Below are 27160 nucleotides of genomic sequence, written 5' to 3'. Positions count from 1 at the left end.
TTAATATTTAAACAACTAATATAATTTAAAAAAATACATGTACAAACTATTCTCAGTCTAAACTTTGCTCTGAATTACATGATTCAAGCAATGGTTTATTTAGTATTTAATGTCCCTTTAAATTGTAACTAAGTGGACTGAGTTTGTGCCTTATTCTAATAAATCACTGTGTAGCATGTTGCCAGGTCTGGTAATTGCATCATACTTATGTTACAGACTTTGATCTCAATCCTCTTTAGGGTGTCGCACAAACACCATTTTCAGAGGTATTTTACAGCAAAAGCAAGTGAAATAAATAATGAGTGAATATTACAATGTTACTGTATTTTCATTAATTGATTAATTAGTGGGGCATTCAGTTTTTGAGTTTTAAGTTTTTTAAATGATATAAGTTTCAATAGTAAAAAAAAGCCTTACTGTACATAGATCATTTTACCCTCAGTGCTAATGCTGCCTGACATTCTAGTTGCTGCCCCTCAGTATATAGCACGTACTGACCTGTACAGATCACAAGCTATAGAATATACTGCTCTTACCTGTCATAAGTGCAATTGTGTATCCCAGGAGTTTGTGGAATGCCAGATTATGATCAAGTTGTTTCCTCATTGAACGTCGACAGCACTGGGGAACAAAAATAATAAGAATGTACATTATACATAGTGTGGGTATAGATTTCACATAACCTATATACATAGGACAAGTACAAATAAATTAATAAAACATAAACCCTTACATTATACTAAAAGAGACATGAAAGTCAAAATTACACTTTCATCATTCAGCTAGAGCTTGCAGTTTAAAACAACTTTCCAATTTCACATTTGTTCCATTCTTTTGGTACCATTTGCTTTAGAACATATCTAGGTAGCCTCAGGAGGGTGCATGTGATTTTAGTACTCTATGGCAGCATTGTTTGTAACTCAGTCATATATAGTTACCCTATAGTGCTTAACACTATAAAAAACCAATGTAACAAACATCAGCTCTATATAGAGCGTTGGAAAGTTGTTTAATTATGAAACTATAAATTCTTTGTTTTTTCTCATTAGCAATACATATGAGGCAAAAAAAGATATAAATGTGTAATTCAATAATAATGTTTTTGTTAACACTGAAAGATTAAAACGTAAGCCCATCATTTCAGGTTAACTCGAGAATCAGCTTCAAAGTGTTTAAACTTTACATGTAGCAAACAATAGAAATGTTATTCCCAACAATATTATACTTTTATTTCTATCATTGTGTGTTAAAAATAGACACCATTTTATTATGCCCAAAACATTACTTTCATTACATGAACAGAATAGGTGATGGTGTGTGTGTGTGTTTGAGTGTGTGTGAGTGTGTGTGTGTGTGTGTTTGAGTGTGTGAGTGTGTGTGAGTATGTATGTGTGTGTGTTTGAGGATGTGGTGTATGTTAATGTGTATGTGTCTGTGTGAGTATGTGTGTGTTTGAGTGTGTGTGTATTTGTTCGAGTGTGTGTGAGTGTGAGTATGTGTGTGTGTTTTAGTGTGTGTGTGTCTGTGTGTGTGTGTGTGTGTGTGTGTGTGTGTGTGTGAGAGTATGTATGAGTGTGTGTGTATGTATTTGAGTGTGTGTGTGTGTGTGAGTATGTTTGTGTGTGTGTGTTTGTGTGTATGTGTATGAGTGTGTGTGAGTGTGTGAGTATGTATGTGTGTGTGTGTGTGTATGTATTTGAGTGTGTGTGTGTGTGAGTGTATGTGTGTGTGTTTGAGTGTGTGTGTATTTTAGTGTGTATGTGTAAGTGTGTGAGTGTGTGTGTATTTGTGTGTGTGTGTGTATGTGAGTGTGTAAGTGTGTGAGTGAGTGTGTGTGTGTGTGTGTGTGTGTGTGTATGTGAGTGTCTAAGTGTGTGAGTGAGTGTGTGTCACCTAAAGTGTTAATATCACTTACCGAGCAGGATCCCCTTAGAAACGACAGGAGGTTTCTGCACACAGGTAACAGGATCAGCAGACAGTTGAAGTTGAGACAAGCAGCAGAGCCACGAGCCCAGGCAAGGGCAGACTGATGAAACACAAATAAATATGAAAGTGTGAAATGTAGAATATTATGCTTCACTGACACAGACTCTCTTCCCACCTTGCCTTCTTAATGAGTATCATTATAGGGGGAAGGAGAGAGGGCATTTTTTTACCAGCCCATAATAACTGATAATATAATGAAAGCTTTTTATCATAAACCCAGCCTCTGTATATAGAATAATTATATCTAAAACTACTGTTTCTAACTTTTTTGAAATGGAGGATTTTAATATAACACTTTTATCTCCACCATAACTTAAAGGGATAGGAAACCCAAATGTCTTAATTTGTGATTCAGATAGAGCACGCAATTTTAATTTCTAATTTACTCCTATTATCAATTTTCCTTCATTCTATTGGTATCTTTATTCGAAAAATACAGGAATGTAAGCTTAGGAGCCAGCCCATGTTTGGTTCAGCACCCTGGAGTAAATTAGAAAGTTGCTTAAAATTGCATGCTCTATCGGAATCATGAAATTAAAAAAAATTGTATTTTATATCCCTTTAAGTGAATATTGTATTTGGACTAATATATATACACAGTATGTATATATATATATATATATATATATATATATATATATATATATATATATATATATATATATATATATTCTGTATGCAGTGTGGATAAGCAATATAAAAGTGCCATGTATACATTGATATATAGTCATTACAGATGTCCCACATTATGGATTGTTATCAGAAGCTGATATTTGTGGTCAAAGTATCTTGCATGTTTCTGAGCATTTCGTTTATTAGAGTCATTTTAATTTATAATTGAAACTAAATGCTGAACAATGACTAATGAGTTAAAATTACATCATTACATCTAGTTGATTTTTTATGACTCTCGTAAAATAGAAAGCTCACGTCATATTTCTTCTGTCTGGTTACACTGTGAGTGAGGGCAAATTCCATGTCCTATAACTACCTTCTGACTGCGTCACTGAGTTACCACATTCTACGCAATCTTGTTTTATGACACACTTGTTTAAGTTACAGACTCAAAGTCCCACTGTGCCTATGTATATCAGTGAGTCACTCTGCTATGATGGAGATGGACACTATCAGAGATGTCTGGGGAAAGGGAGAATGCCTCCTATGTCATTTTGCATAAGTGTCCACTTTAGTTGCTCTTTTGACACCAATGAGCCACAAATTTTAAAATGATGTGTGGTAGGTGTACAACAAGCAATTCTCTTCAGCTGCACGTTATCACGGATATTAGGTTTGGGGCATTTTAGTTTACAGGTATGATTAAACTAATAGCTCCCTCCTTTCAAGGCTGGTTCAAGGAATTGCACTGATAATGTTCTGTTTGGGTCCGAAAATAAAATGACGTCCCCAACTCTCTCTACACTACAGTCTAAACCCAACCATTGCACAGCATCCTAAGGGCAAAAGAGATACATAGATAGATACAAGTGACTTGGGCACTTTTATATTATTTAACCCTATTCTCCCCATGTGTTGCCCCTGTTAAGTGCTGCCTGAGTCCCACAGTCCCACCAGTATCCATTAGAGAGCCAGCCCTACCTTTTGTATGTGTGATTCTCACGGCATGATTCTTAATAGCTTGTTCCTCTCCATTTCAAAGTGTTGCTATGTGAGAAGAGAATCTGTAATATAAGTTTTCTTTATTTTGTGTTAATGTAGTCCTTATTATTACTTGTAACTTAACAGGTGTTAGCTTAAAGGTGGGTGGTTAGGTGTTAGGTTGTTAAATAGTGTAGGGGTAGTTTTAGTTGGTGGGCTGTAGGGGTTAATAGGTTAGGAGGTTTATTGCAGTGGGCTAATGGCGGTTTAGGGGTTATTAGGTTGGTTTTTTTTGCGGTGGGCTAATGGCGGTTTAGGGGTCAATAGGTTAGGGGGTTTATTGCGGTGGGCTAATTGCGGTTTAGGGGTTAACTAGTGTAGGGTTAGTTTGCGGGGTGGGTTCTTTCGGTTTAGGGGTACATAGGTATAATTGCTAGGCTTGGTGTAATATTCCTATGGGATCCTTTAATATACATTGCTAATGTCGGCACTGATGCTTGCTGGAATCTATCATCAGCATCACCGCCCATTAGGGATGTATAGTAAAACGCCTTCCAGCGATGCCGCCTGTCAACTTAGATGTTGGCAGCTTGGAATATTTTTCTGGCTTGCTCAAAATTGCTGCAGATCCCTTGGAATTATTCACTGACTTGTAGCACTTTTGCTCATCAGGGCCTTAATCTGTACTTCAAATAAGTAGTAGATTTTTTTCAAAGTTATGTCTATTTCCCCTCCTACTGTATCATGTGACAGCCATCAGCTAATCACAAATGCATATACCTATATTCTGTGAATTCTTGCACATGCTCAGTAGGAGCTGGTGACTCAAAAAGTGTAAATATAAAAAAACTAGGCATATTTTGTTAATGGAAGTTAATTGTAAAGTTGCTTAAAATTGCCTGTTCTATCTAAATCATGTAAGTTTAATTTTGAATTGAGTGTCCCTTTAAAGAGCAGAGTGCCCCGTTCTTCAACACCTGGTAGGATCACTTTTATACAAAATGGCCTACAGGTACGGAGGCTTAAACGCTTACAAAAATGTAAAATTACTAATGTAGGTCTTATTGTGACAAATGCCATATCCTGCAACACTGTGAGCAGGACAGACTCCATGTTCCATAGCACACTAATATTTATGTCACTGTCTCATCATGCAGGGTTAGGCTTCATCTCCTATAGCTATTTCCTGTCTGTGTCACCCTGTGGTGAGAAAATAACACATGACGTAGCTGTGGTCTGTAAGCATCACTTACCCCCAGCAGTACCCTTGTGTATGCATAGTTTCCCCCCTTCTCAAAGATCATGAAGAAATGTACAAAGATAAAAATGTTGAGTCCCAGCCAGGCAACCTGCAGAGAACAAGAGAGTTTGTGAGGTAAGGGAAACCAAATAAAATAAGAGTGAGAAATGAGTTATAAGGGAATTCTAACCACTCTAAAATAAACAAGGCCCTCAAATCTGCACACAGACTCAGTGTTTTCATTCCTCATTTGAGATCAGTTATAGTGGTAATGTTAGGTATACTATACCCCACCATGATAGATAGATAGATAGATAGATAGATAGATAGATAGATACATAGATAGATAGACAGACAGATGATAGACAGACAGACAGACAGATAGATTGATAGAGAGATAGTTGCTTGATAGATAGTTGATCGATAGATAGATGGATAAATAGATAGATAGAACAGCTGACACTATATTAGACCCCATATTATAAAATGCCAATAAACCACTGGTTAATTAATTAATTAAAATTAAACAGCATTTATAGATAGATAGATAGATAGATAGATAGATAGATAGTTTATTGATAGATAAGACAAGATAAGATAGATAGATAATAGATAATAGATAGATAGACAGATAGACAGACAGATACATAGATAGGTAGTTGACTGAGATATAAGACAAGATAAGATAGAAAGATGATAAATAGATAGATAGATAGATAAGACAAAATAAGATAGATAATAGACAGACAGATAGATGGACAAATAGAGAGACAGTTGACAGCTGACACTATATTCGACCCCATATTATAAAGATCCAATAAACCACTGGTTAATTAATTAATTAATTAATTCAAATGAAACAGCATTGATAGATAGATATCATACCATAGAACATGACAGAGACATTTCGAGCTTTAGTGTAGAATTTTAAAAGTTCAACATTTTATTCAAAGTTACAGATAAAAAGTTTACATTACCATCAGCTCACAAAGCTAAAATATAAATAGATCGATGATAGATAGATTATTAGATAGGACAAGATAAGATATATAGATAGATAGATGATAGACAAACAGATAGATAGATGGATAGTTTATTGATAGATAAGACAAGATAAGACAGACAGATACATAGATAATTGATTGAGAGATAAGACAAGATAAGATCGATAGATAGATAATAGATATATAGATAGATAGATAGATAGATAGACAGACAGATACATAGATAGGTAGTTGACTGAGAGATAAGACAAGATAAGATAGATAAATGATAGATAGATGATATATAGATAGGACAAGATAAGATAGATAGATAATAGACAAACAGACAGATAGATGGATAGTTTATTGATAGATAAGACAAGATAAGACAGACAGATACATAGATAGTTGATTGAGAGATGACAAGATAAGATAGATAGATAGATAGATAGGATAGATAGATAGATAGATAGATAGGATAGATAGGATAGATAGATAGATAGATAGATAGCTGACACTATATTAGACCCCATATTATAAGGTCCCAAATAAACCACTGGTTAATTAACGAAAATGAAACATCAATGCAATATACATTCCTTATTTATTTTGCTTGCTTTAAAATAGAATATGCATTTGCTGGCAAAAAAAATTATATTCTCAGACTTCCTAGAAAGTCTGGAAAAGAGTAAAACACAGAGGCGCCACCATGGCCTAATATCGCCAGTAAAATTGAGAACAGCAGCACAGAAGAATAAGGTTACTCACAAACATGAAGCACCCAGCTGGTGCATGTGGAGCAGGCTGAAACTTTGCAGTGGTCCAGCACACTGTGTCCTTGGCACAAAGGCAATTGGATATCCTCAGAGGGCCCAGAAATCAAATACCTAGATGAGCAAGAGAAAACAAACCAACATGGCCAAATATCATCTGGACAAGGATAATTGGACCCAAGTGTTTACACTTACAAGATAATCTGCACCTGAAGGTGCAAATTCAGCAAACTGGAACCATAGTGTCACCCACTAGACTACTGCAAAGGTCATAGCCTGATGAAACAGCCCTGAGTAGGCTGAGAAACGCGTCGCTGTATTAATAAAGTTTTTAATATTTTATACACTTGCTATTGTGCTGAGGATTGCCTTTGCAGTAGTCTACTGGGCGACACTATGGTTCCAGTTTGCTGAATTTGCACCCTCAGGTGCAGACTATCTTGTAAATGTAAACACTTGGGTCCAATTATCCTTGTCCAGATGATATTTGGCCATGTTGGTTTGTTTTCTCTTGCTCATCTAGGTATTTGATTTCTGGGCCCTCTGAGGATATCCAATTGCCTTTGTGCCAAGGACACAGTGTGCTGGACCACTGCAAAGTTTCAGCCTGCTCCACATGCACCAGCTGGGTGCTTCATGTTTGTGAGTAACCTTATTCTTCTGTGCTGCTGTTCTCAATTTTACTGGCGATATTAGGCCATGGTGGCACCTCTGTGTTTTACTCTTTTCCAGATTTTGTACACCAGGATTGCCATCCTTTGACAGAGTGCTGCCTCCACGTTTGGATCACTTTACCTCCAAGGATATATAGACTTTTATATTTTATAGGTTTTTTGGGATTGTGTTTTATTTCCATTCTGAATTTCTCTACATATTTTTTATATATTTTATGTTCCATATTATCTGTATTTTCTATTGCCATCTGATTATTGCAGTAGTTCCATATAGTACATTTTATTGTATGACCACTCACTAAGAGACATCCACCAGTCTATTTCATATCTGTTGTTATCACATATATTAAGGAAGCGCCCCCTAAGGGCGTGATGTGTTAATAGTTCACATCACTCTCTCTGTATATTGTATACTTCCTAGAAAGTCCATTTGAATGGGCATGTATAAACCCGTGGTCGGGGCGCGATCAGCGCGAGAGAGAGGGGAGAGAAATAGAAAGAGAGGGGGAGAGACAGAAAGAAAGAGATAGGAAAGAGCTAACGAGAGGGGGAAGAGCCTAAGAGAAGGGAAAGAGCAGAAGATAGGGGGAGAGAGAGCAAAATAGAGGGGAAAGAGCAAAATAGAAGGAAGAGAGAAGAAAAAGAGAGGGGGGAGAGAGCAAAAGAGAGGGGGGAGAGAAAATAAGAGCGGGGAAAGAGAGAGAGCAAAAGAGAGGGGAAGAGAGAAAGCAAAAGAGAGGGGGGAGAGAGGGCAAAAAAAAGGGGGGAGAGAGCAATAGAGAGGGGAAGAGAGAGCAAAAGAGAGGGATGGAGAGAGAAAGAGGGGAAAGAGCAAAAGAGAGGGGGGAGCAAAAGAGAGGGGAAAGAGCAAAAGAGAGGGAAGAGAGAGAAAAAGAGAGGGTGAGAGAGCAAAAGAGAGGGGGAGAGAGAAAATAAGAGAGGGGAAAGAGAGAGAACAAAAGAGAGGGGAAGACAGAGAGCAAAAGAAGAGAGGGGGAGAGAGAGGGCAAAATAGAGGGGGAGAGAGAGCAATAGAGAGGGGAAGAGATACAGCAAAAGAGAGGGATGGAGAGAGAGCAAAAGAGAGGGATGGAGAGAGAGCAAAAGAGAGGGGGTGAGAGCAAAATAGAGGGGGGAGAGAGAGAAAAAGAGAGGGGGAGAGAGCAAAATAGAGGGAAGAGAGAGAAAAAGAAAGGGGGGAGAGAGAGCAAAAGAGAGGGGGAGAGAGAGCAAAAGAGAGGGAGAGAGAAGATTTTGTACACCAGGATTGCCATCCTTTGACAGAGTGCTGCCTCCACGTTTGGATCACTGTACCTCCAAGGATATATAGACTTTTATATTTTATAGGTTTTTTGGGATTGTGTTTTATTTCCATTCCGAATTTCTCTACAAATTTTTTATATATTTTATGTTCCATATTATCTGTATTTTCTATTGCCATCTGATTATTGCAGTAGTTCCATTTAGTACATTTTATTGTATGACCACTCACTAAGAGACATCCACCAGTCTATTTCATATCTGTTGTTATCACATATATTAAGGAAGCGCCCCCTAAGGGCGTGATGTGTTAATAGTTCACATCACTCTCTCTGTATATTGTATACTTCCTAGAAAGTCCATTTGAATGGGCATGTATAAACCCGTGGTCGGGGCGCGATCAGCGCGAGAGAGAGGGGAGAGAAATAGAAAGAGAGGGGGAGAGACAAAAAGAAAGAGATAGGAAAGAGCTAACGAGAGGGGGGAGAGCCTAAGAGAAGGGAAAGAGCAGAAGATAGGGGGAGAGAGAGCAAAATAGAGGGGAAAGAGCAAAATAGAAGGAAGAGAGAAGAAAAAGAGAGGGGGGAGAGAGAGAGCAAAAGAGAGGGGGGGAGAGAAAATAAGAGCGGGGAAAGAGAGAGAGCAAAAGAGAGGGGAAGAGAGAGAGCAAAAGAGAGGGGGGAGAGAGGGCAAAAAAAGGGGGGGGAGAGAGCAATAGAGAGGGGAAGAGAGAGCAAAAGAGAGGGATGGAGAGAGAGCAAAAGAGAGGGGAAAGAGCAAAAGAGAGGGGGGGGAGCAAAAGAGAGGGGAAAGAGCAAAAGAGAGGGAAGAGAGAGAAAAAGAGAGGGTGAGAGAGCAAAAGAGTGGGGGAGAGAGAAAATAAGAGAGGGGAAAGAGAGAGAACAAAAGAGAGGGGAAGACAGAGAGCAAAAGAAGAGAGGGGGAGAGAGAGGGCAAAATAGAGGGGGAGAGAGAGCAATAGAGAGGGGAAGAGATACAGCAAAAGAGAGGGATGGAGAGAGAGCAAAAGAGAGGGATGGAGAGAGAGCAAAAGAGAGGGATGGAGAGAGAGCAAAATAGAGGGGGGAGAGAGAGAAAAAGAGAGGGGGAGAGAGCAAAATAGAGGGAAGAGAGAGAAAAAGAAAGGGGGGAGAGAGAGCAAAAGAGAGGGGGAGAGAGAGCAAAAGAGAGGGAGAGAGAAAGCAAAAGACAGGGGGAGAGAGAGCAATAGAGAGGAGGAGAGAGAGAAAAAGAGAGGGGGAGACAGAGCAAAAGAAAGGGGCAGAGAGAGAAAAAGAGAGGGGGAGAGAGAGAAAAAGAGAGGGGGAGACAGAGCAAAAGAGAGGAGGAGAGAGAAAAAGAGAGGGGGGGAGAGAGAGCAAAAGAGAGGGGGAGAGAGAGCAAAAGAGAGGGGGGAGAGAGAGCAATAGAGAGGGGGAGAGAGAGCAAAAGAGAGGGGGAGAGAGAACAATAGAGAAGAGGAGAGAGCAAAAGAGAGGGATGGAGAGAGAGAGCAACAAAGAGGGGAGAGAGACAGAGCAAAAGAGAGGGGGAGAGAGAGAGCAAAAGAGAGGGGGGAGAGAGAGCAAAAGAAAGGGATAGAGAGAAAGAGCAAAAGAGAGGGATGGAGAGAGAGAGAGCAAAAAAGGGGAGAGAGACAGAGCAAAAGAGAGGGGGGAGAGCGCAAAAGAGAGGGGGTGAGAGACAGCGCAAAAGAGAGGGGGTGAGAGACAGCGCAAAAGAGAGGGGGAGAGAGAGAGCGCAAAAGAGAGGGGAGAGAGAGAGCACAAAAGAGAGGGGGAGAGAGAGAGCAAAAGAGAGGGGGAGAGAGTGCAAAAGAGCGAGAGAACACAAAAGAGAGGGGGAGGGAGAGAGCATAAAAGAGGGGGGAGAGAGAGTGCAAAAGAGAGGGGGAGAGAGAGCAAAAGAGAGGGGGGAGAGAGAGCAAAAGAGAGGGGGAGAGAGAGAGAAAAAGAGAGGGGGGAGAGAGAGCAAAAGAGAGGGGGGAGAGAGAGCAATAGAGAGGAGGAGAGAGAGAGAAAGAGAGGAGGAGAGAGAGCAAAAGAGAGGGGGAGAGAGAGAAAAAGAGAGGGGGAGAGAGAGCAAAAGAGAGGGGGAGAGAGAGCAAAAGAGAGGGGGAGAGAGAGCAAAATAGAGGGGGGAGAAAGAGAGCAATAGAGAGGGGGAGAGAGAGCAAAAGAGAGGGGGAGAGAGAGCAAAAGAGAGGGGGAGAGAGAGCAAAAGAGAGGGGGAGAGAGAGCAAAATAGAGGGGAAAGAGCAAAATAGAGGGAAGAGAGAGAAAAAGAAAGGGGGGAGAGAGAGCAAAAGAGGGGGAGAGAGAGAAAAAGAGAGGGAGAGAGAGAGCAAAAGAGAGGGGGGAGAGAGAGCAATAGAGGGGAGGAGACAGAGCAAAAGAGAGGGGGAGACAGAGCAAAAGAGAGGGGGAGACAGAGCAAAAGAGAGGGGGAGAGAGAGAAAAAGAGAGGGGGAGAGAGAGAGCAAAAGAGAGGGGGGAGAGACAGAGCAAGAGAGAGGTGGAGCGAGAGAGAGCGCAAAAGAGAGGGGGAGAAAGCGCAAAAGAGAGGGGGAGAGAGCGCAAAAGAGAGGTGGAGAGAGAAAAAAAGAGAGGGGGGAGAGAGAGAGAGAGCAAGGGGTGGGACCGCTGTACTGCAAAAAATGGCTCGTGTAAACGGGCTTTAGGACTAGTTTTTTTATATTTCAGTATTTTTTTATTGAAGTTTACAAGCATATGACAAATAAAGCATTATAGCTGTATCCCAAACATCAACTTTGTCAAATAAAAAAAAACGACTGAAAATGATTGAGCAAATCGTTCTCAACCGATACACATAATAGTAACAGTAGTTCTAGAACAGTGTATATAGGCATAATGATAACCTATTTATTGATAACTTCATGTTTGTAAAATTGTACAACGAAAGGAATACATTAAACAATTCAATCTGGATTGCAAACCCCAATAACATTACATTTAATAAGACCAATCAATGGCACATACAACTTAAAGGGACAGTCAACCATAGAATTGTTATTGTTTTAAAAGATAGATAATCCCTTTATTACTCATTCCCCAGTTTTGCATAACCAACACAGTTATATTAATGTACTTTTTACCTTTGTAATTACCTTGTATCTAGGAACCTTCTTCCAGCCCCCCTGATCACATGACTGTGACTGTTTATTATCTATTGTCTTAAATTTAGCATTGTATTGTGCTAGATCTTAAATAACTTTCTGTGCCTGAACACAGTGTTATCTATATAGCCCACGTGTACTTTCTGTCTCTTTGTGTTGAAAAAAGATTTAAAAAGCATGTGATAAGACGCAGCCTTCAAAGGCTTAGAAATTAGCATATGAGCCTACCTATGTTTAGTTTAAACTAAGAATACCAAGAGAAAAAAGCAAATTTGATGATAAAAGTAAATTGGAAAGTCAATTAAAATTAAAAGTCCTATCTGAATAATGAAAGTTTAATTTATACTTGACTGTCCCTTTAACAACTGAACAGGGTGCCATTGGAAATATAATAGGCAACCTCTATATTAAAGGTACAGTCAAGTCCCAAAAAAACTTTTATGATTCAAATAGGGCATGTAATTTTAAACAACTTTCCAATTTATTTTTATCACTAATTTTGCTTTGTTCTCTTGGTATTCTTAGTTGAAAGCTAAACCTAGGAGGTTCATATGCTAATTTCTTAGACCTCAAATGGAAATATAATAGGCAACCTCTATATTAAAGGTACAGTCAAGTCCAAAAAAAACTTTTATGATTCAAATAGGGCATGTCATTTTAAACAACTTTCCAATTTACTTTTATCACCAATTTTGCTTTGTTCTCTTGGTATTCTTAGTTGAAAGCTAAACCTAGGACATTCATATGCTAATTTCTTAGACCTCAAATGCCGCCTCTAATCTAAATGCATTTTGTCATTTTTTTACCATTAGAAGGCGTTAGTTCATGGTTTTCATATAGATAACATTGAGCTCATGCACGTGAATTTACCATGGAGTGAGCACTTATTGGCTAAAATGCAAATCTGTCAAAAGAACTGAAATAAGGGGGCAGTCTGCAGAGGCTTAGATACAAGTTAATTACAGAGGTAAAATGTGTATTATTATAACTGTGTTAGTTATGCAAAACTGGGGAATGGGTAATTAAGGGATTATTTATCTTTTAAAACAACAAAAATTCTGGTGTTGACTGTCCCTTTAAAGGTATATAGCATACCTTTGTAGTAACATTAGACATGAATGTGTAGACCCCATCTTAGAAACAAAGTCATAGAACCTAAAACAAACTTAAAACTATACATGAGGTGCACTTCTGATGATAAAAGGGAAGAAGACAAAAAAAAAGAGAAGGGGGACTCCACCTCCCCCTATGGCCCCCACTGAAAACTGCATCTCTCAGTCTCCCCTACATATGAAAACCAAGCACTGAGAAACCAATTTACTTTACAGCTCCCAGATCTCACAGTAGAAAGAGGATTGGCCTCTATTTTGGCGCACATATAGCAAAATGTTTTTTATGTTTAAATGGCTATTTTAGTTTAAAATAAAGCTTCTATTTCATTAAAGGGACATAATACTCATATGCTGAATCACTTGAAACTGATGCAGTATAACTGTAAAAAGCTGTCAGGAAAATATCACCTGAGCATCTCTATGTAAAAAAAGGAAGATATTTTACTTTACAATCTCCTCAGCTCAGCAGAGTAAGTTCTGTGTAAAAAGCCAATCAGCATCAACAGTGCTGAGGTCATTAACTCTTTTACTGTGATCTCATGAGATTTCACTGTAAACTTCCTTACACTGAATAGGGAAATAAGACGAGTGTGCACGAAAGCTTGCTCCTCCCGCTGTCCCGGGACATACATACTGATTTGCTGCTTAGAAGTCCTTTACAATGGGATGTGGCTACTCAGAAACTTTTGAGGTAAAATATCTTTCTTTTTCACATAGAGATGTTCAGGTGATATTTTCTAGTCAGCTTTTTACAGCTATACTGCATCACTTTCAAGTGTTTAAACATTTGGGTATTATGACCCTTTAAAGCATTGTCTTTTTTTTTCTTCAGAAAATCCTCTTTAGCTATGTATATAACTTTTGCAACACCCATTGCTGCTCCAGATAAGGACAAAGCTGATTACGGGAGAATGCATATGTATTCTTGTTGACGATTGATATTTGGAATATCATGTGAATATGGCTGGTGCATGACTATGACTATGTCTTTGGAGGAGTTAAACACATAATAAAATAAATATTTAATTTACAATAAATGCCATAACAAAACAGAACATTTTATGTTTACACTCAATGTCCCTTTAAGTGTATCAAAATATTATTATATAAATAATTAGAAGAAAAAGCACTTAACCAAATAATCACATGCTAAAGAACATATTCGCCTGTGTGTATAGACTGTACATGTTATTGTAAGTGAAGGTCAATTTAGATGAATCGGTGCATGGTTTTTAATAATCCTATTAAAAACAAGGGCACTTTAATTGATCAAAATTGATATTGCACTTGTTTTCTTTAAATACTTACCTTTTAATCCTGACAGCTGCTGCAGCACTTCCTCAGCCCGCCACAAGCCCTCTTCGCGGGTCCAAAATGATGAATCCGGCTTCCTACAAATACCGGCGTTGCCTCAGGCCAAGAATCCCCGGGGGGAAGCCGTGATTGGAGGAAGCTGGATTCGTCATTTCTGATGAATGAAGAGGCTTCCGACGGCTGGGGGAATCGCTGGAGCAGCTGTGAAGATTAAAAGGTAAGTATTTGAAGAAAACAAGTAAAATGTCAATTTTGATTAATTAAAGTGCCCTTGTTTTTGATAGGATTATTAAAAACCGGGTACCGATTCATCTAAATTGACCTTCACTTTAAGTGTATTTTACCTGAGAATCACTTTTTGTGTTTTGATACTAACACATTTTGGATAAGAGTGCAGCTATATGTCATACTTTAGCATATGATTATTTGGTTATGTGCTTTCCCTTCTAATTATTTATATGCTAAAACTTTTTTATGACGACTGCACATTTCCCTCTTAATAATTCCCACAAGGTGCATCCCTTTATCCTGTTGGTTTTGTATTAAAAACATATTTAAAAGAAAACAAATTAAAAATACTCCAATAAAAGATGGTATTTGACTCCACAATGTCTCCAGTACATTTTCCCTCTAACATCCAACAGATGTTAGATAAAATGTAACCAGGAAAGATCCATGTACCATATCTGGTGGTCCTGCCCCGGTGTTCAACCACTCTGGAATTCTATAACCATAGAGACCAGCAAAATCCTGGGACGTAAACATTCCCCTAGACCCAGTAGTCCTACTATTCCACGATATCCCCAAATTGCAATCCAAAGCCCATACTAAACTACTACATATGTGTCAATACTACACCAACACATGAAGGAATTTGTCCACTTGGTTTCCTTTTTCATTTGCTTTTCTTTCTTTTTCACCCATTTATCTCCCTATCCTTCCTTTTCTCTTCTCTATTAAACACTTGCAAGTATAATGTTGGCAACTCTCCTTGAGTTAGTATGGACAGCCAATGTAGTGCTGCCCCTTCAGCCGGTCTTATAGTAGCTACCGACCTTAGGACCTCATATAAGTGTTCTCCACTGGTTTAGGCCAATTGACTTGTAAGAACTTAAATGCACATTAAAGGAGAAATATTGTGAATGTTTTTGACTCTCTACTTGTAAGTGTTTGAATCTATTTCAATAAAGTCTTATGAAAAAAATAATAAAAAAAAATACTCCAATAAAGGGCCACAGAGGCGTAACTAGAAACCACAGGGCCCAGGTGCAAGAATCCCCCCCCCCCCAAAAAAGAAAAGTGAATTTGATACATATCTTTTTTTTTTTTTTTTACATTTCACACAGAATCTGTGAATCAGATTACATGTCTGCAAAAGGAGGTACCCTGTGTCCACAGTCTGTGAGATGGTCTGACCCCCTATTACTGTATATAGTGACACTGTTTAACCCACCAGTACTGTATATAGTGAGTCAGTGACACAGTCTGTAATCTGTCGGTGAGATGGCTGGCCTGCCCCTACCCGTCCCAATACTTTATACAGTGACCACAGTAGTCTGTGACATGGTCCAGCCCCCCCGTACTGAATATAGTGGTACTGTATAGTGACACTGTTTACCCTCTCCCCCCCCATGCTGGTTCCACAAACATACACACATACATGCATAGATACACACACAGTCACATACATAAATACACATACACACATAAACACCAATGGGTAAAACAGAAACACTAACCCCTGTAGTCAGAGACACTAGTGAAGCATCATGTCACACTCACATGATATCAGTGCAGGCAGTGGCAGGTCAATGTTTTTTATTGGGGGGAAAAAAATGTATTATTTTTTTTTAAGCTGGGCTCCCAGCTGCACCCCCTGTAGTTTTGCCCCTGAAGGGCCAGATTACAAGTGGAGCACAAACAGGGGGGTTTATCGGGGGTGTTTGCACTCGTCGGTTTTACCACTCGTATTACAAGTTAAAAGTAAATGCAAACGCTTGTGTGCAATCGTGATTTACGCTAGAATGATTACTGCGCACTCAGAGCTCTGGTTCACTGTTTCGCAAAGCAAAAAGTATCTCAAATTCCATCAAAAATACATTACAAAGTACAGTTACACTCATAATAACACTATCTAATAAAAAAAAAATAAAAAAAATGATTGCACACAAAAGTTATAAGGGCTAAAAGATATGAGATCTCAGGAGTTAAAAGAAAAAAGGCAAAGGGCTCTAACATAGAGATACATACATATACATGTCTAAAGATATATATATGTGTGTGTTTGTGTGTCTGTACATGTGCACATATGTATTTATATACGTATTTATGTATTTACCGACATATATACACATATAAACACATAAATGCATATGTACACTAATATAGACATCCACTCGTAATTAGCCCAAAATAAGAGAAATAATTTCCCCAAAATTCACAAGCTGATTCTCAAGGAAAAGGGTTTCAGATATCAATTGTTTTCAAAACACAAAACATTAAAACACAGACTAACCAAAATCACTGAAGATAATCCATATCACTTTGTCTGAAAATGATTCTAAATCAAAAGGAGGCAGATCAGTTATGTTGGCCACATTCAGTACTATATGATTGTTTGGATTTGCAGTTAGTTATTGCATGATTTTTAGTCATGTCAGTATAATGGGTTTCTTTTTTTCTGCCTTAAAAATTTGTGTCACCATTCTTTAAGTCAATTTCAGTTATTCAGTCTGTTAGTCAATTTGATCAGTGATTTGCAGTCAGTCAAAGTGATATGTATTATCTTCAGTGATTTTGCTTAGTCTGTGTTTTAATGTTTTCTGTTTTGCAAATCAGAGATGGATTTGAGCCTGTCTCTGCTATGTGGAGTGATTTATATCACTTAAGTTCAATGCGGTGTGGTTAGTTGTTTGTTGTCAGTGATTTCAGATTTCGATCCACCTCTGTGATTTTATCTAAAGCAGTTCCATTTAGATCTCATTACTTACCATTACCAGGGCTGAGAACCAGTTATTTGCAATCCAGTTTCCCATCTTGAGAGATTGTGCTTATATATTCCTTTACGCTCTATACGGTTTATATATCCAGGTCCGACTCTCCTCTCTTGCTCTCTGCACCTTTCTGTCTAAGCTAGCTGCTGCGTTCCTGTGTATTTCACTCTGTTTGCCTTCCTGGCAGTCACTCTTTGTCTTTGTTCTGTCTATATTTGTCACTCCCTTATCACTTAACTCAGGTAAATTCCCTGCATTTTGTAAGAGGAAATAAAAAACATGTTTTTTTTTTCCTGCCTCTTTCTCTTCCTCCCAAGTTTTGCATCATATTCCTATATTCTCCCTGGACTGGTTCCACAACTTAAGAACAGGTTCAATATAACGGAACACAAGGGCAGTGACTCTTGGTTAAACAAACCAAACAGAAATACCTAAACTGTGGATGAACTTTTCATTATTTTCTGTGTAGAAGCCACATGGACTTATATAGACATATGTATACAATATAGAACACACAACATGTATTACACAATATTCTAATAAACAATAATAAAAAAACTCACAGACATTTTGAAGTTAGGGTTTATCATCTTGGATATCAGGGAGGGCCTCCCCATCTAGCATCCACAGGGTTCATGATACCCCTCTTCACAGATGATGTATTAGGAAATTCATGTGAGGTGTCGACGAAAATCACGTTGTTTTGTTGTTGTTGCTGATGTTTTTGTTTTTTTTCCAAACCAAAGCAAATTTAGAAAATATCTTTAGTTTGCATAAATAATCAAATAAAGGAAAATTCCATAATATGAACTGGAAACAAAATATATGTGCAGTTTTCTATAGCATAAATAGTAAAGAGCAGTATGGGAGTCATTATTTCTTATATATTTCAAACACACAAGGTATGGTTTCACATTAAGCAGCAGTTCATATTCCTAAACAATTAAATATAAAATCTGATACTTTATTTTAAAAATATCAGAAATATATTATATTGAAATTAATCAAATGTCATTTCTGTGTTCACTCACTCCGTTTTCCCATTTAGCTGCAATTTTGTATTAGCTCAAGAAACAAGAATCTATCAGCCCTGACCAGAGACATACAGTACCTCCCAACATTTCAAAATTCAAAAGAGGGACAACCCCCCATGGCAAAAGTGTGATATGTGATTGGCAGGAGCAGTTATGGGGCTTAAAAAAAATCCTAACACCAAAGTAATATAAATCAAATTCTACATAAAATCATATCTTTCAATACTCTTAGGCAGTAAATCAAACACAAGCTCAAACCACTGGTATAACTATGTGAGCTCTGTATTTAATTAGCCTTTGCAGAGACAGTGCTAAATATTTTTATCTTAATTGGACATTTAAAGGGACATGCAATCCAAATTTTTTATTTCATGATTCAGGTAGAGAATACAGTTTTAAACATCTTTGCAATAACGTCTATTATTTAATGTGCTTCCTTCTGTTATCCTTTGCTGAAAGGTTTACCTAGGTTCTAGCTGCTGAGTGGTGGCTGCATATTTATACTGATTGTCATTGGCTCACCCATGTGTTTAGTTAGAAACCAGTAGTGCATTGCTGCTCCTTCAACAAGTGATACCAAGAGAATGAAACAAATTAGATAATAGAAGTAAATTAGGAAGTTGTTTAAAATTGTATTCCCTATCTGAATCATGAAATAGTTTTGGGGGGTTTCATGTCCCTTTAATAATAGATTCTTTAAAACTGCTCTCTGCATTCCCCATTAATATTCTAGATTCTGGCCTATAAAGTCAGCAAAAATGCACAGTAACACAAGCTACACATGTACACACACTCCAATACACAGAAACACACACTACATAGCATACACTTACACATGCAGATACACACACACTACATAGAATACACATGCAGATACACACACTACATGGCATACATTTTTACATACAGATACACACACACTACATAGCATACACTTATACATGCAGATACACACACACTACACAGCATACACTTATACATGCAGATACACACACACACACACACACACACACTAAATAGCAGGGGGTTAAATTCTGCTTCAGGATGTATGTTTTTGTTCTATAAAGGCCTTGGAGGTGAGGAGGTTATGTGGGACTAGCTGCTCTGCTCTTTATTACAAGTTGCCGATTGTGATTTACAGCCTTTAGGGCACTTTGACAACAATGTTTGTAGACTGTAAGGCTGTTGCTATAAATGAAGAGCTTGATTACTAAAGGTTAACTAGCAAAATAAAAATGTGTATGTGTATAAACCACTCACATGGCATATTTGTGTGTGTGTGTGTGTGTATATATATACATATATATATATACAGTATATACATACACATCCCATTAAAAATTGTTCATCTGTTCTTTTATCAAGTGAGTGTTGTATGTTGAATTTTACCCCTGAATTTTCTGATTTTTTTTTACTATAGATTTATATACAAATACCACTGTCTGGGTCCTAAAAGTAGAGCTCCTAAATATTCTTACTGCCTTCTAATTTTAAACACATATTATATTTATATTTCAGAACAAAATAAATGTAACATCTGTGTGTATTTGTACCAAAAATATCAGAGTTCAAAAGACCTACATTTTATATTTTCTCCCACTGGCTGCAAAGGTTGTTGATGAGCTTTCATGCTGCTAGTTTTAATATTGCTATTGTTTACCCAAAACTGTGTTTAACTCCAACAAAATGTTAAGCACATAGTCAAAGTAATCTCCAGAAAAGAAATACACCAATGGCTTGTCAATAAACATGTCCTCTGAGCCCATCTGGGTCTGCATAGATGTTTATTGCTGTCTCAGAACTTACATTGACTATGTGTTTAAAGGGACAGTCTACACCAGAATTGTTATTGTTTTAAAAGATAGATAATCCCTTTATTACCCATTCCCCAGTTTTGCATAACCAACACAGTTATAATAATATACTTTTAACCTCTGTGATTATCTTGAATCTAAGCCTCTGTAAACTGCCCCTTTATTTCAGTTCTTTTGACAGACTTGCAGTCTAGCCAATCAGTGCCTGCTCCCAGATAACTTCATGTGCACGAGCACAGTGTTATCTATATGAAATATGTGAACTAACACCCTCTTGTGGTGAAAAATTGTTAAAATGCATTCTGAAAAGAGGTGGCCTTCAAGGTCTAAGAAATTAGCATATGAACCTCCTAGGTTAAGCTTTCAACTAAGAATACCAAGAGAACAAAGCAAAATTGGTGATAAAAGTAAATTGGAAAATTGTTTAAAATTACATGCCCTATCTGAATCATGAACGTTTATTTTGGCCTAGACTGTCCCTTTAACTCTTTTGCAAGAGGCTAACACACTTCTGTGCAAGCACTAGTGCAATAATAAACACATCTTATGTCTCTTTAAATAAGGTTTTCTTTAGAATATTTTGCATTAAAAGTTTAACATGATTTGTTTTTGTTATACATAATATAAATTGTATGGCCATTTGAGTTAAGTGAATATTGATTTTTGGTGTAGCTTCCATTACAACAAATATTGCAATTGGTGTATGTATTTGTGTATCTCCATAAAAGGGAAAATGTAATTACCTTAAGCTTTAATGTTTTACATCTAATATTTATTATTAGTTGCCCTAAATAATAATAAAAAAATGTCAGTTTTTTTGTCACTTTTTTTGGGGGGGGGGGGGGGGCTCCAGGTTTTAGGGCACCTGAGATGTAAATCCAGGCCTGTTAATAACCTAAAAGAAAATGTCTGGTGAGTTAGACTCTACTCCTTATTATGAGAGGTTTCATGGATACTATATTTCTGATAAAAATTTATTTATTTTTCTAAAATTTTTGTCTAATAAATTTCACTATTTGTGTCAAGCAGATTATGTGCACTTCGGCTTTGTCGTTCTAAACCTGCTGTAGAGCAGTATAACATATTTGTATCAACACTTTATATAGTGGGTTCCAAAGATTATTATTTCTTTCATGTAATTAACAAGAGTCCATGAGCTAGTGACGTATGGGATATACATTCCTACCAGGAGGGGCAAAGTTTCCCAAACCTTAAAATGCCTATAAATACACCCCTCACCACACCCACAAATCAGTTTTACAAACTTTGCCTCCAAGGGAGGTGGTGAAGTAAGTTTGTGCTAGATTCTACGTTGATATGCGCTCCGCAGCAAGTTGGAGCCCGGTTTTCCTCTCAGCATGCAGTGAATGTCAGAGGGATGTGAAGAGAGTATTGCCTATTGAATGCAGTGATCTCCTTCTACGGGATCTATTTCATAAGGTTCTCTGTTATCGGTCGTAGAGATTCATCTCTTACCTCCCTTTTCAGATCGACGATATACTCTTATATTTACCATTTCCTCTACTGATTCTCGTTTCAGTACTGGTTTGGCTTTCTACAAACATGTAGATGAGTGTCCTGGGGTAAGTAAGTCTTATTTTCTGTGACACTCTAAGCTATGGTTGGGCACTTTATTTATAAAGTTCTAAATATATGTATTCAAACATTTATTTGCCTTGACTCAGAATGTTCAACTTTCCTTATTTCCAGACAGTCAGTTTCATATTTGGGATTATGCTTTAAATTATCATATTTTTTCTTACCTCAAAAATTTGACTTTTTTCCCTGTGGGCTGTTAGGCTCGCGGGGGCTGAAAATGCTTCATTTTATTGCGTCATTCTTGGCGCGGACTTTTTTGGCGCAAAAATTCTTTTCCGTTTCCGGCGTCATACGTGTCGCCGGAAGTTGCGTCATTTTTGACGTTATTTTGCGCCAAAAATGTCGGCGTTCCGGATGTGGCGTCATTTTTGGCGCCAAAAGCATTTAGGCGCCAAATAATGTGGGCGTCTTATTTGGCGCCAAAAAATATGGGCGTCGCTTTTGTCTCCACATTATTTCAGTCTCATTTTTCATTTGCTTCTGGTTGCTAGAAGCTTGATGTTTGGCATTTTTTTTCCCATTCCTGAAACTGTCTTATAAGGAATTTGATCTATTTTGCTTTATATGTTGTTTTTTCTCTTACATATTGCAAGATGTCTCACGTTGCATCTGAGCCAGAAGATACTACAGGAAAACCACTGCCTGCTGGATCTACCAAAGCTAAGTGTATCTGCTGTAAACTTTTGGTAGCTATTCCTCCAGCTGTTGTTTGTAATAATTGTCATGACAAACTTGTTAAAGCAGATAATATTTCCTTTAGTGATGTACCATTGCCTGTTGCAGTTCCCTCAACATCTAAGGTGCAGAATGTTCCTGATAACATAAGAGATTTTGTTTCTGAATCCATAAAGAAGGCTTTGTCTGTTATTTCTCCTTCTAGTAAACGTAAAAAGTCTTTTAAATCTTCTCTCTCTACAGATGAATTTTTAAATGAACACCATCATTCTGATTCTTTGGACTCTTCTGGTTCAGAGGATTCTATCTCAGAGATTGATGCTGATAAATCTTCATATTTATTTAAGATGGAATTTATTCGCTCTTTACTTAAAGAAGTACTAATTGCTTTAGAAATAGAGGATTCTAGTCCTCTTGATACTAATTCTATACGTTTGGATAAGGTTTTTAAAGCTCCTGCGGTTATTCCAGAAGTCTTTCCTGTTCCTAATGCTATTTCTGCAGTATTTTCTAAGGAATGGGATAAATTGGGTAATTCATTTACTCCTTCTAAACGTTTTAAGCAATTATATCCTGTTCCGCCTGACAGGTTAGAATTTTGGGACAAAATCCCTAAAGTTGATGGGGCTATTTCTACCCTTGCTAAACGTACTACCATTCCTACGTCTGATGGTACCTCGTTTAAGGATCCTTTAGATAGAAAAATTGAATCTTTTCTAAGAAAAGCTTATCTATGTTCAGGTAATCTTCTTAGACCTGCTATATCATTGGCTGATGTTGCTGCAGCTTCAACTTTTTGGTTGGAAACTCTAGCGCAACAAGTAACAAATCGTGATTCTCATGATATTATTATTCTTCTCCAGCATGCTAATAATTTCATCTGTGATGCCATTTTTGATATTATTAGAGTTGATGTTAGGTTTATGTCTCTGGCTATCTTAGCCAGAAGAGCTTTATGGCTTAAGACCTGGAATGCTGATATGGCTTCTAAATCAACTCTACTTTCCATTTCTTTCCAGGGAAACAAATTATTTGGTTCTCAGTTGGATTCTATTATTTCAACTGTTACTGGTGGGAAAGGAACTTTTTTACCACAGGATAAAAAGTCTAAAGGTAAAAACAGGGCTAACAATCGTTTTCGTTCCTTTCGTTTCAACAAAGAACAAAAGCCTGATCCTTCGTCCTCAGGAGCAGTTTCAGTTTGGAAACCATCTCCAGTCTGGAATAAATCCAAGCCTGCTAGAAAGGCAAAGCCTGCTTCTAAGTTCACATGAAGGTACGGCCCTCATTCCAGTTCAGCTGGTAGGGGGCAGGTTACGTTTTTTCAAAGAAATTTGGATCAATTCTGTTCACAATCTTTGGATTCAGAACATTGTTTCAGAAGGGTACAGAATTGGTTTCAAGATGAGACCTCCTGCAAAGAGATTTTTTCTTTCCCATGTCCCAGTAAATCCAGTGAAAGCTCAAGCATTTCTGAATTGTGTTTCAGATCTAGAGTTGGCTGGAGTAATTATGCCAGTTCCAGTTCTGGAACAGGGGATGGGGTTTTATTCAAATCTCTTCATTGTACCAAAGAAGGAGAATTCCTTCAGACCAGTTCTGGATCTAAAATTATTGAATCGTTATGTAAGGATACCAACGTTCAAGATGGTAACTGTAAGGACTATATTGCCTTTTGTTCAGCAAGGGAATTATATGTCCACAATAGATTTACAGGATGCATATCTGCATATTCCGATTCATCCAGATCATTATCAGTTCCTGAGATTCTATTTTCTAGACAAGCATTACCAATTTGTGGCTCTACCGTTTGGCCTTGCTACAGCTCCAAGAATTTTCACAAAGATTCTCGGTGCCCTTCTGTCTGTAATCAGAGAACAGGGTATTGTGGTATTTCCTTATTTGGACGATATCTTGGTACTTGCTCAGTCTTTACATTTAGCAGAGTCTCATACGAATCGACTTGTGTTGTTTCTTCAAGATCATGGTTGGAGGATCAATTTACCAAAAAGTTCTTTGATTCCTCAAACAAGGGTAACCTTTCTGGGTTTCCAGATAGATTCAGTGTCCATGACTCTGTCTTTAACAGACAAGAGACGTCTAAAATTGATTACAGCCTGTCGAAACCTTCAGTCTCAATCATTCCCTTCGGTAGCCTTATGCATGGAAATTCTAGGTCTTATGACTGCTGCATCGGACGCGATCCCCTTTGCTCGTTTTCACATGCGACCTCTTCAGCTCTGTATGCTGAACCAATGGTGCAGGGATTACACGAAGATATATCAATTAATATCTTTAAAACCGATTGTTCGGCACTCTCTAACGTGGTGGACAGATCACCTTCGTTTAATTCAGGGGGCTTCTTTTGTTCTTCCGACCTGGACTGTAATTTCAACAGATGCAAGTCTCACAGGTTGGGGAGCTGTGTGGGGATCTCTGACGGCACAAGGAGTTTGGGAATCTCAGGAGGTGAGATTACCGATCAATATCTTGGAACTCCGTGCAGTTTTCAGAGCTCTTCAGTTTTGGCCTCTTCTGAAGAGAGAATCGTTCATTTGTTTTCAGACAGACAATGTCACAACTGTGGCATACATCAATCATCAAGGAGGGACTCACAGTCCTCTGGCTATGAAAGAAGTATCTCGAATTTTGGTTTGGGCAGAATCCAGCTCCTGTCTAATCTCTGCGGTCCATATCCCAGGTGTAGACAATTGGGAAGCGGATTATCTCAGTCGCCAAACGTTGCATCCGGGCAAATGGTCTCTTCACCCAGAGGTATTTCTTCAGATTGTTCAAATGTGGGGGCTCCCAGAGATAGATCTGATGGCCTCTCATCTAAACAAGAAACTTCCCAGGTATCTGTCCAGATCCCGGGATCCTCAGGCGGAGGCAGTGGATGCATTATCACTTCCTTGGAAGTATCATCCTGCCTATATCTTTCCGCCTCTAGTTCTTCTTTCCAGAGTAATCTCCAAGATTCTGAGGGAATGCTCGTTTGTTCTGCTAATAGCTCCGGCATGGCCTCACAGGTTTTGGTATGCGGATCTTGTCCGGATGGCATCTTGCCAACCATGGACTCTTCCGTTAAGACCAGACCTTCTGTCACAAGGTCCTTTTTTCCATCCGGATCTGAAATCCTTAAATTTAAAGGTATGGAGATTGAACGCTTGATTCTTGGTCATAGAGGTTTCTCTGACTCCGTGATTAATACTATGTTACAGGCTCGTAAATCTGTATCTCGAGAGATATATTATAGAGTCTGGAAGACTTATATTTCTTGGTGTCTTTCTCATCATTTTTCTTGGCATTCTTTTAGAATACCGAGAATTTTACAGTTTCTTCAGGATGGTTTAGATAAGGGTTTGTCCGCAAGTTCTTTGAAAGGACAAATCTCCGCTCTTTCTGTTCTTTTTCACAGAAAGATTGCTATTCTTCCTGATATTCATTGTTTTGTACAAGCTTTGGTTCGTATAAAACCTGTCATTAAGTCAATTTCTCCTCCTTGGAGTTTGAATTTGGTTCTGGGAGCTCTTCAAGCTCCTCCGTTTGAACCTATGCATTCATTGGACATTAAATTACTTTCTTGGAAAGTTTTGTTCCTTTTGGCCATCTCTTCTGCTAGAAGAGTTTCTGAATTATCTGCTCTTTCGTGTGAGTCTCCTTTTCTGATTTTTCATCAGGATAAGGCGGTGTTGCGAACTTCTTTTGAATTTTTACCTAAAGTTGTGAATTCCAACAACATTAGTAGAGAAATTGTGGTTCCTTCATTATGTCCTAATCCTAAGAATTCTAAGGAGAAATCATTGCATTCTTTGGATGTTGTTAGAGCTTTGAAATATTATGTTGAAGCTACGAAATCTTTCCGTAAGACTTCTAGTCTATTTGTTATCTCTTCCGGTTCTAGGAAAGGCCAGAAAGCTTCTGCCATTTCTTTGGCATCTTGGTTGAAATCTTTAATTCATCTTGCCTATGTTGAGTCGGGTAAAATTCCGCCTCAGAGAATTACAGCTCATTCTACTAGGTCAGTATCTACTTCCTGGGCGTTTAGGAATGAAGCTTCGGTTGACCAGATCTGCAAAGCAGCAACTTGGTCCTCTTTGCATACTTTTACTAAATTCTACCATTTTGATGTGTTTTCTTCTTCTGAAGCAGTTTTTGGTAGAAAAGTTCTTCAGGCAGCGGTTTCAGTTTGAATCTTCTGCTTATGTTTTTTGTTAAACTTTATTTTGGGTGTGGATTATTTTCAGCAGGAATTGGCTGTCTTTATTTTATCCCTCCCTCTCTAGTGACTCTTGTGTGGAAAGATCCACATCTTGGGTAGTCATTATCCCATACGTCACTAGCTCATGGACTCTTGTTAATTACATGAAAGAAAACATAATTTATGTAAGAACTTACCTGATAAATTCATTTCTTTCATATTAACAAGAGTCCATGAGGCCCACCCTTTTTTGTGGTGGTTATGATTTTTTTGTATAAAGCACAATTATTCCAATTCCTTATTTTATATGCTTCGCACTTTTTTTCTTATCACCCCACTTCTTGGCTATTCGTTAAACTGATTTGTGGGTGTGGTGAGGGGTGTATTTATAGGCATTTTAAGGTTTGGGAAACTTTGCCCCTCCTGGTAGGAATGTATATCCCATACGTCACTAGCTCATGGACTCTTGTTAATATGAAAGAAATGAATTTATCAGGTAAGTTCTTACATAAATTATGTTTTTTTACTGAGGGGTCATATGACCCTCTAGGTTAGAAGTGGGCTGAATTATGGGTTATTTTACAGTCTGTCCCCATGAATCATACATATGTGTGTATTAGGCGGAGCTCTCATGCCCACAGATTTGTTGACTAATAAGGACAAGCCACTAAAATATAAATATACTTAATTAGCACAGGAAAGTTAGTTTTCACACAAGCAAAAAAAAAACAACAATTTCATATCCCTGT

At 38.0% G+C, this 27160-nt stretch overlaps 1 protein-coding gene and 1 long non-coding RNA gene across 2 annotated transcripts in view; one reads left to right on the top strand and one right to left on the bottom strand.

Moving 5' to 3' along the window:
* Nucleotides 1-17482, bottom strand: part of NOX1 (NADPH oxidase 1) — an 81703-nt gene extending 64221 nt beyond the window's left edge. Inside the window, exons 1-4 of the mRNA XM_053698965.1 lie at nucleotides 17086-17482; nucleotides 4836-4931; nucleotides 1916-2026; nucleotides 537-621 (exon numbers count right to left, since the gene is read on the bottom strand). Coding sequence (XP_053554940.1) covers nucleotides 537-621; nucleotides 1916-2026; nucleotides 4836-4931; nucleotides 17086-17130 — 337 coding nt within the window. The 5' untranslated portion in view covers nucleotides 17131-17482. The remainder of the gene's footprint in view (nucleotides 1-536; nucleotides 622-1915; nucleotides 2027-4835; nucleotides 4932-17085) is intronic.
* The window catches only part of LOC128645747 (uncharacterized), a 198344-nt gene that overhangs the window by 830 nt on the left and 170354 nt on the right, over nucleotides 1-27160 (top strand). The gene's annotated exons all lie outside the window — the stretch shown is intronic.

Source organism: Bombina bombina, chromosome 1, assembly GCF_027579735.1.
Source record: "Bombina bombina isolate aBomBom1 chromosome 1, aBomBom1.pri, whole genome shotgun sequence".
Taxonomy (NCBI): domain Eukaryota; kingdom Metazoa; phylum Chordata; class Amphibia; order Anura; family Bombinatoridae; genus Bombina; species Bombina bombina.
This window is presented reverse-complemented; position numbering and strand designations above follow the sequence as displayed.